Source organism: Vigna umbellata, chromosome 5 (genome assembly GCF_029865625.1).
Source record: "Vigna umbellata cultivar VRB3 chromosome 5, Vumbellata_1.0, whole genome shotgun sequence".
In the NCBI taxonomy this organism is placed as follows: domain Eukaryota; kingdom Viridiplantae; phylum Streptophyta; class Magnoliopsida; order Fabales; family Fabaceae; genus Vigna; species Vigna umbellata.
In genome coordinates, this window is record NC_142169.1 from 2,477,662 (window position 1) to 2,488,699 (window position 11,038).

General features: G+C 35.8%; 1 protein-coding gene across 1 annotated transcript; it reads right to left on the bottom strand.

Annotated features, from left to right (window-relative positions):
* Positions 1 to 905: 905 nt before the first annotated feature.
* On the bottom strand, positions 906 to 1,565 carry LOC124842360 (uncharacterized). Its single transcript, XM_047318823.1, has one exon. The coding sequence runs from the start codon at positions 1,563 to 1,565 to the stop codon at positions 906 to 908; it is 660 nt and encodes a 219-aa protein (XP_047174779.1).
* Between the last annotated feature and the right edge of the window lie 9,473 nt (positions 1,566 to 11,038).

Here is an 11,038-nt window from a genome sequence, read left to right on the forward strand (position 1 = left end):
ATTCATCTTAAAACCTGCACATAAACACTGAAATCAAGCATAAACCTGTCCAGCTCTCTTATTTCTAAAAATATAACCAAAAGTATGATTTCAAGCTAGTTTCTAAGTGTTAAAGGTTGCTTTTAGTATCAATTTTAAGCATGAAAATAACAATTTTTCAACTGTTATCAGACACATGCAAGCAATTGATTCAATCACAGAAAGCTAGGCAAAGTCATTCATGCTTTCAAAGTAATAGAAATCATTCACAAAAACTCTAGGGTTCAAAACCTCTCAAAAGCTAACTCAAATTCCAGCATTTAGATAAACATCCTGTTCAGTAAAACAATAAAAAATCATCATGCATTTGTCTCACAATATTATGAGCAACCACCTGTATAGCAGCATCATGCATCATCTCAACATCAATCAATATAATCAACATCATAGAGCAATACTCATCACAAACATCATAGCATCAACAAACCATTGCACACAGATAAAATTTCAAGCCAAGTACATCAAATCCTATACTAAAAATAGAAAAACAAACACAAATTAAAAAGATAGGTTTAGAAAGCTGGGTTACCTCCCAATCAGTGCTTCTTTAACGTCACTAGCTTGACCCAATAAAGCTGAAGTTTGATTTTCAATGTTGATGTGCTTCTTCCTTTCATGACACCAACATAATTTCAGCATCTTTCTTTTCACCAACTTGACTCTTCTAGAGTAAGGAGCCGCAATCTCTAGAACTCCATTTGCCTTTATATCCTTGATAACCCATAACCTGTTCTTGAATTTCACTGGTTTGCCAAGGTAGGGTTCATTATTTTCCATCACAAAGCATGGTGAACGAGTTTTTCTTCCTTATCTCCATCATATTCCTTCAACCTTGGAAAGCAACCACTATGATTCCTCTTAACCGACTAGGCAGCTTTATCAAGTAGACTAGTCACTGAGAGAACTTCGTCTTTAGCTTTAGGACTGGTCTTTGTTACTTGTATTGGCTGCACCTTATCAAAGACATTAAAAGTTACCTCTTCATCTTGGTCTTTCAATTTCATAGTTCCCTCATCCACATGAATGACAACTTTGGTTGTCTTCATAAAGGGTCTTCCAAGAATGAGGGGCATCTCTACATCTTCCCCCATATCCATTACAACAAAATCAACAGGGAATTGGAGCTTATCAATTTTTACCACCAAGTCTTCTACCACACCATAAGGATGCTTAATGGACCCGTCTGCCATTTGCAAGATTGCTTTTGTAGGTTTGACCTCCAGACCACAAATCTTCTTAAGCATAAATAAGGGCATTAGATTGATACTAGCTCCTAAGTCAACTAGAACCTTCCTTATACCATGATTCCCAATGGTGCAAGGGATGGTGAAACTCCCCAGATCTTTGAATATGGGAGGTAGCGTCTTCTGCAATATGGCATTGCAATTACCTTGCACTTCAATTGTTTCCTCATCTAGATATTTCTTCTTCGTGAGGAGCTCCTTCGAAAACTTTGCATACGAAGGCATTTGTTGCAATGCTTCAGAGAAAGGTATGGTGATCTCCAATTTCTTAAAAGTCTCCATGAACTGCTCAAGCTGTTTTTCTTTCTCCTTCCTTGAATAAGTCTTTGGATAAGGAAGAGGTTTTTCAACATCTTTTTCTTTTTTTCTCTCTTCTCTCTCCTTTTCTTTTCTCTTCTTTTCTTTTCTCTCTTCCTCTTTTTTCTCTTTTTATTTTCTCTCAACCTCACCTCTTCTCTCCTCATTCTCTTCTTTTTTTTATTGACTCAACTTTCTCTTTTCTCTCATCTTTTCTCTCATCTAAAATCTTGCCACTTCTAGTCATAATGGCATTGCACTCCTCCTTAGAGTTAGCTTCAGTATTAGCTCCAAAACTCCGGTCAGGCATCTACTCCAACTTCTTAGCAATTGGCCAACTTGTATCTCCAAAATTCTAATGGAAGCTTCAATGCTTTTATGGTTGGAGATAGTCACCTGCATAAATTGTTGAAGAGTGTCTTCTAACTTTGTTGATCTCTCATTTAGCGTAGATACTTGTTGCCATAGTGATGGTTGATGTTGTGGTCTATTAAATTGTCCTGCTTGTCCAGCTTGTCGATTTTGACCTTGACCCATGCTTGGGTGAGGTTTCCACCCTTGGCTGAAATTTCCTTGGCAGTATTGGAATTGATTGCCCATATAATTGACATCTTCTAAGGCCTCCAATGGAAAAGCACATTGACCATTGATATGATCACCACCACATAGTTCACATACTTGTTGTTGAACCTGTGAAACGTTTTTCAACTCCTTTGGCAACTAAGAGAGTGTCTTTGTCAAATTCTTCAACTATTGAATTATAATTTTATTTTTTGCAAGCAAGGCATCAGGAGATTGCAATTGTAAGACTCCCTTCTGTTGTGGTGGAGATCCTCTTTCACTATGCATTTGGTTGTCATTAGTAACCATGTTGTCTATCAATTCAAACGCTTCCTCTAGAGTCTTGCATTTGATATTATCTCCAGTTGAGGCATCTAGCATCAATTTTGTTTATGAACCAAGACCTCCAAGGAAAAGAAGAACTATTGTTGCTTCATCAAAGCCATGTGTGGGTGTATTTCTCAACAAACTCTTGTATCTATCCCACGCTTGACCTAACGTCTCGTCCATAGCTCGCCTGAAAGAGGAAATTTCTTGCTTCCCTTTGTTGATTTTGGATTGTGGAAAGTACTTGTTTAGAAACTTTGAAACCACGACTTCCCATTCAGTAAAGCTATCCTCTGGTAAAGGAATTCAACCATAGCTTAGCATTGCCTCCCAATGAGAAAGGAAACAAACTAAGCTTTATAGCGTCATCCGGCACACCATTGATCTTTACAGTGTTGCAAATCTCGTTGAATGTGGTTAGATGCTCATATGGACTTTCATGTGACAGTCCATTAAATTGGTTGCTCTTCACCAATTGTATCAATGTCGGTTTCACCTCCATGTTTGCAGCATTTACCCTCGGCTTAGCAATGTTATTAAAGTGATGAGAGCCAACAACATTGGTGTAATCCGCCAGAGTACGTCTACCATTGTTCTCTTCAGTCATCTCTTCAGTGCTTTGTTCAGACCTTTGTGGTGAGGGTTGTAGGAGTATCTCCAGAGAAGAAAATAATTCTCTAGATGTTCGGATTCTCCTTCTCCTTCTACTCTCGTCCAATCCTTCAAGAAGAGGTTTTGAAATCTTCTTGCTCCTAGTTCGATTTGTATCCTACATACACAAGAAAACAAGACCCTAGAAACAATTGTTACCATTGATAACAGTTGAAAAACTGTTATTTTTAGACTTAATTTTGACCTTAAAGACAATCTTTATAACTTAGAAACTAGTTTGTAATCATGCTTTTGCTTATGTTTTGGAAATAAGAGAGTTGGATGGTTTTATGCTTGGTTTTCCTTGTTTTTGCAGGTTTTAAGATGAATTGAATGGAAGAAGTGAAGTAGCCAGAAGTTGGACTCAGAAAAGGAAGAAAAAGTGCATTAAAGAAGAGCCGCAAGTACCGCTGAACGCCACTTTTACTGTTGAGTGACACTCTGAAGTCCCGCAGTCACCGCTGAGGGGCAAAATTGCAGTTGAGCGTCAAATAGAAGAACCGCACCTACCGCTGAGCGCCATTTTAATGGTCCTTGGGCCATTCTTCTGTAATCTTTAGGAAGCTATATAAGGTTTTAGTCGACTTAGGGTTAATATCTTTTGGCAGAACGAAGCAAAATCACACTTTCTTCACCCCTTAAAGGAGGATTTTGGATGCTCAAGCTCCACTCTTCAAATTCTAGGGTTCTATCTTTCATTCTTTCATTATTTTTCATCTAGTTTCACCATGATTATGGTGAACTAAACCTTCATTTTTGTTGGGGAATCAATGTAATCCTTTGAAACTCTCATGTAATGAATTGGTTCTTTAATCCATATGCTTTCTTTCATTAATTGTTAGGGTTTTTCTTTTATACTCTATGCATGGTTTGTTTAACTCATTCAATTGCATGATCATTAATTTTATTTTTATGGACACATATAGATAAATCTAGACATGAAGAAATTCTCCCGATAGTAATATTGCCTAGACATAGTGATAGGAGGATTGATTGCCTTTAAGCTTCTGTGCGAATGTAATGCATGAATAATTGCTAGGGAGACAAGACATTCTAAACTAGTGATTAGGAGTAGGCTTTCTTCACCGAGACATCGGGTTTAAGGTAAATTAGAAAGCGGCATTAACATTAATGAAGAAGATGAATTCTTGAATACATGAGAGTGGATAGGATGAATTGAAAACCCCAACAACATCAGCATTCCATAATTTACATCAATCACTTTTGCTTCTTTTGATCCAATTGATCAATACATGCATTCATATTTACTTTTTAGTATTTGCATTTAAATCTACAAGAATTCGTTCACAAGTCTAATTTAATCAACAAATCACATAACTGTTTAGGCCGTGAGTTCTTTGGGAAATGATACTTGGTCTTACCATTTTATTATTACTTGATAGGATTCGGTTACACTTGCCGAGGGTTAACATGTTTTTGGCGCCGTTGCTGGGGACTCGTGGTTTAACTATTCTATTTGTGTGATTATTGATTAATTTTGACTTGATTTTTATCTTGTTATCTTTTTGTTTATCTTTCTATCTTTTTAATTTATCTTTTTTATCTTTTTGTGCTAACAATTGTTTCTAGGGTTTTGTGTTCTTGTGTATGCCGATACAATTAGGACTAGGAGCAAGAAAACTTCGGAATCTCTTCTTGAAGGATTGGACGAAAGTAGAAGGAGAAGGAGGATCCGAACTTCTAGAGAATTATTGCCTTCTCCGGAAACACTTCTACGACCCTCACCACAAAGATCTAACTAGAGTACTAAAGAGATGGCTGAAGAAAACAATGTTAGACTTACTCTGGCGGATTACACAACTGTTGTTGGCCCTCATTACTTTAATAACATTGCTAGGTCGAGGGTCAATGCTGCAAACATGGAGGTGAAACCGGCATTGATACAATTGGTCAAGAGCAACCAATTTAATGGTCTATCACATGAAAGTCCATATGAGCATCTCACCACATTCAATGAGATTTGCAACACTATAAAGATCAATGGTGTGCCGAATGAAGCAATAAAGCTTAATTTGTTTCCTTTCTCATTGGGAGACAATGCTAAGTTATGGTTGAATTCTTTTCCATAGGAAAGTTTTACTGAATGGGAAGTTGTGGTTTCAAAGTTCTTAAACAAGTACTTCCCACAATCTAAAATCAACAAAGGGAAGCAAGAGATTTCTTCTTTTAGACAAGGCATGGAGGAGAAGCTAGGTCAAGCCTGGGATAGATACAAGAGCTTGTTGAGAAAGACGCCCACTCATGGCTTTAACGAAGCAACTGTAGTCATTCGTTTCCTTGGAGGTTTTGGTTCACAAACCAAGTTGATGCTAGATGCCTCAGCTGGAGGTAATATTAATTGCCAAACTCCAGAGGAAATTGTCGCAACCGGAATCATGACGGGACGGTGAACCAAAAACAAACGGGTTTAAGAAAATATTTTGGGAGTCACCGCCATAAGTTATTATGGAAAAACTATGGAAAACCATAAAATAAGACATGGTCTACGAAAACTAGATTTTAGGTTCGGGAATCGGTTACGCGTAAGGAAGGTGTTAGCACCCTACCGCGCCTGCCCAAAGGCAGTACCTTTAATTAAATGTATAAATTTGACGTGGTTTCTCAAAATATTTAATTTTTCCTAAAACAAAATAATAATATAAAGAAATTATTAAGAAACAAAAAATATTTTTTGTTTTATGAACCCGACAAGTATTGACCTTGCTCCTACGTATATTCATTTATGATGGACAATCAGGGATCACGTAGTTCTTTATCTAGAAAAAAGGTTTGTGAGTTTGTTTGAAAATTATTATGGATTATTGAAAAGTGAACTCGATTAGGATTCACATCGTTTTTTTTATTCTGAAGAAATTCTTTTATTTTGAAAATGGTGGGAAAAAGGAAAGAAACCAGTCACAGGTTGACGAGTACTTATTAAATAAATTTATGATTTAAAAAAAACATTATTTGTGTGTAGGAAAAATAATACCTTTTAGAAAAAACTTCAAAGTACAATAATACCTTTTAGGAAAAATAATACCTTTTATGGAGATATGGATCCATTAATGTCAAAGCTGCCCTAGTTTTTAGGCATGGGTTTTGTTCAGGATAGGGAACGGGTATGGAAAGGGTTTACTGAAAAAGGATTGCCCCAAATGGTTGGATTTTCTTTTGCATGGCTACTTAAGGAGTTCTCAAATAACATAAGCTAGAATAACTTTGGCAAGACAAATATGCTTTAGTATATGGTAGTGTTAGTGTTTGTTAGAGTCAATCTCTTTTCCTTCGAGGAAGGTTGGAAAATGAGTGTTTTCAAGCAATGCACACACACATGTCTCAACAGAAAATGCTATTGGTTATTAAAAATATTTGGTCGCAAAAACGTATGATAATAAATTACTCAAAGTGTAATGATTTCCCTTTCTATGTTTTTTTTGGCGAAATGAAAATGATAAAACTTTTTGAGAAATATTTTTTTATATTTTTCTCTTATCGTATTTGTTTGTTTTTTTTTCAAGAAATTGAATTTGAAGAAAACTATCAATTGGGCCCAATGGGCTTAAAAAAAGTTCTTGTTACAGAGAATGAAAATTAAGTTTGTCATTTTCATTTTTTCCTTGTGTTTTAAAATTTTGATTCTTTTTTTTCAAAAAACAAATCTTTCTTAAATAACATGATGTGAACCTGACTTGTTCAAAAACGTTTTTATTTTATTTTTAAGACTCAAAATAGGTTACAAAGAATGATAATTTTTTTGATGAAGAAACATGTCTACACATTAAATTATGATCGCCTTATTTTCGAAAATCTAAACTTAGAGAAGTTGCCCCTGTTTTTTTTTTTTATTCATTTTCAATTTTTTAAATTTTTATTTTTTTGCTAAAAAGATTGCTTGCGATCACTTTGAGATAGCACCCCTTATAAACTGATTTTTTTTATGGATAAGATGGATGACAGAAAATGATGAAGAAGAAAACTATTTTCGCGATTTCATGTTATAAATGCTTAAAAAAATGAAAGTTTTATTAATTCATTTGACTAAAAAGTGTTTATTTTGCCTTATTAATTTATTCATTAAAGCCTGACATTTTTGTTCTTGTTCTTTTATTTAAATAAAAACATGACACATTTATTGTTATGTGTAAAGAAAATGAAGGAAAAATGATGAAAATGTTGCTAACGCATATGATGCATGAAGATGTCCATGCCAAATAATGATTAAAAGATAACATGTTTTATGTTTTTAAGGTAGGTCCAATGTTTTAAGGTCTAGGCATTGCATATACAATCTCACAGGGATGGCTTCCTAAATCTAAAATAAAGGCCACCAGAGCTATGGTCATTTTCACAGCTGATGGACGAACGCCCGAGGTGATGACGATAAAAGCTGCGCAAGCATGATTCGGACTCCTCGAGGCTTCCTTCGACGAGTAATACGCAGCGGAAATGTAAACGAAGCTCTAGATTAAGAGCTGACTCGAAGGAAAACTGAGAGAATCGAAATTGATTGCAGAAAACCCTAAAATCATGAACGAACCCTAGAAAAGAGGGAAAACACAAATTGGACCGATTAAACGGTTCAAACGCAAGATTGATCGGTGGAAAAGGTAAATCAATCGTGGAAATCAGAGGAACAATGAAAATGAAGGAGGAAGTGAGACGAAACCTTAGCGGAGAAGATGAGATTCAGTGGAAAACCTGGATCTAGGGTTGCAATGATAGAAACAATGTAGAATAGAAGTTGAATGTGTAATGGTGACGGAGGAGCTCTCGTGGACGGACTCGAGAAAGATGCAAGGTGAAATCTGAGGTTGAAGACGCGAATGAAGCTGTGGTTTCTATGAAATGAAAATTGATGCGCTGAGGATGATGTATCAAAGCGTTAATGAGGAAGCGAAATGCTGACGCATGCCACTAAAGATATGGCTGTAGATGAGTAGCGCTTCGTGGATGAGAGAGAAGCACCGTGGAATGGGAAAATGGAAGTGAGAGAGTGTGCTTGGAAGGTGGCTAGAGGGAGTCTCTGGACTCTCTAGCCTGTGACTTTCAAGAGAGAATAGTTTCTGATTCAGAAAACTCAATTCTCATTAATCTCAAAAGTCCCCATTACAATAGAGAAGCTGGGTATTTATAGTAACCCATGCTCCTTACAAGGTAACCTATGAAAGGTAAAAATACAAAGAAGGACTATGTCGGGCAGGATTACATCATACCCTCCCTCTTAAAAACCAAGGATTTATTTTATCAATTTCTTTTTGCCAAGCTAGGTATGTTAATGCACCTATGTCTTTACCAAAAGATGGTAGATTCCTAGCTTGTTTAAACATTTCATCAACATTATCTAACCTAGAAGACCTATATGAACTATAAGAAGACATCTTTGTTTTTAAGAGTTTTCTTAATTTAAAGGGTTAAAAACTTTCACTTAGACAAGTCCCAGGTAAGAGAGGTGAGCTAAAGAGCTGCTTAAGTACCAAGTCTTGCCTTGCCAGAAATGCCTTAGGCTACTAACTAATTACCCCTTAAACTAAAATCACCTTTAAAATCAAAGAACACAACTCAAACAATCACAAACAATTAAGCACAATTAAAAGACTAGACTCTCGGACTCTAATGTGATAAGGCTTAGAGTTTAATCCCTTTTAGCCTAAATCACCCCTAAACGTGAAACACAAAACAAATCAATATTAAAGTCTACTCCTATGGTGAGGCTTGTTGCTTTGGTTAACAAGACACACTCACTTGTCTAGCTATGCTAAAATTAAAGCAAGTAAAGTTGCCAAGAGTTTGAAAGAGCACCAAGGACTCTTCCAAAGCACTTGGACTTTATAAAAGGCCTTTTTACAAAACAAGCTAAAGCTAATAGTAGGCTAACACAAGCCTATTACAAACAAATTGAAGAAAACAATTACAAAAGAAAACAACTATGCTAGGCTGCTACGGTCCTGGTCCACTTCATTCAGCTTTGTTGCTCAACTTTGTTGTTGCTGGAATCAATTCTCTTCAATCTCCTTGCCAGTCTCATCCTACAATCAATTGCACAAAGTTTCTGTCACTTAAAAACCCCTTAGCTAAGCAGATTGCACAAAAAAATATAGAGCAGTAAGAACTTCCCTTTCTCTTGGCTGCACAAGCTTTCCAAACCTTCTAGTGAAATTCTGTTATTGCTCAATTAAACTCGTACACAAATTGAATTCCATTGAAAGCAACTCTGCACAGATAATTCACACCAATTCAGCAGATCAACCATCAATGTTATCAATTTCCAGCTAAGACAGAAACAGTTAAGCAATCCAGAGGTAAGAAAGTTAAGTAACTCCCCTAATTAAATGGTTGGTTTAGCTTGCTCTAAACTCTACTGAGATTCTGCTGCTACTTAAAATTCTTGACTCCAAATATTTATCAACTCTACACACAACAACACACCTATTCTACACTTTCTCCCTGCACTGATTCAGTCCAAATATGCACACAAAAATTACACCAATTCCAGCAAAATACACATAAATATGGATATTAAACCATATGCAAATGTATGGAGTTCAATCCATAGTTCAACTGATTAAACAACCACCCCAAGCTAATCAAATCAATGGAGAAAGATTAACATGATGCAATGCAGAAATTGGCAGTTAAAACAGTGTTGATGCATAAATGAAGAAGCTCAAAACTAATTCAGAGCAGCATTTGCAATTCCTGATGCATCTACCAAGTTCCCATAGGTCTTATCAAATCAAAATCAGCATTCACATTCAAACAATTAATATACCAATGATTCCAGTAAACAATTTATAATCTAAAATGAATGCAAGAGCAGATTAAAAATGAAAACAATCACAATTGCTCTAGGTTGATCACTCAAACTCCTTTTCCCTGCACAATGAACAATCACAAACAGTTAGGTTAACAATGAATTCTCTATTTCAAAGTGCCATTAGCCTTACAAAACTCACAACACTCAGGCTTCTCTTTTGAAATTTAAAGCACATAAATGAAAAGGTTTGGAAGGGAGATTCTCCCTTGGCAGTTCAAGGCTTAAGAGTCTTTCAGACCACCACCACCTAAGATGCTACCAAGCACACAAACCTTCTTTCAAATTCCAGAAACCAAAGTGTAAAAGCTTCTCAATCAAGAATGGCTAGGCTAAGGTCAGAAATCAGAAACCAGAACAAGACAACCACAAGCAATGGAAGCACCATATAATGAAACTGACAGCACAACAGAGAAACTGACTGAAGATCAACTCTAGACCAGATTACAAAACCAAACAAAAACTTCAATTAGGAACAGTAGATCAGAGTTTACACATGCACTGAGACAAAACCAGAACATACAACAATGACAAGAAAGAAACAAAGCTTTTGATCAAAGTAAGCACAGCAAATAGAACCTATGGAATAGAACTAGAAACAGATTAAAAAAACACAAGAAAATCACAGCAAGTTGAATCATACATGACCAAACAGATTTGCAACTGAAATAGGAAATGCATTGCCAATTGCTCTAAAATGTTCACTCCAATCCATATGATGAACCAGAAAAAAAAGAGAGAAACATTAAGAGTGAAACTGTGTTGTGAATTGCACTTACCACTTTGGCTCTTTATGTGGTTCAATCAATACTTCTTTTCTAATTGCTTTTTCTTTTTCAAATCACAAGAACTCATGCTTTTATACTTTCACTTTCTTTTGCTAGAATTCACAACATATAATTTGACTCTATTCCAATTTAACTTCACAAGATATGAGTCATGAACAATTGATTCAACACAAAGAAAACTATAGAAATTTTGATTTTTATAACAACACCAAATTCAAAACGCAAATGACTGTAGAATATGATTAAACTAGAAGCTTAGTAAGGAACTAATACCAAGCGGAACAAACACATACTCAAAACATTAACACAGACTTCAA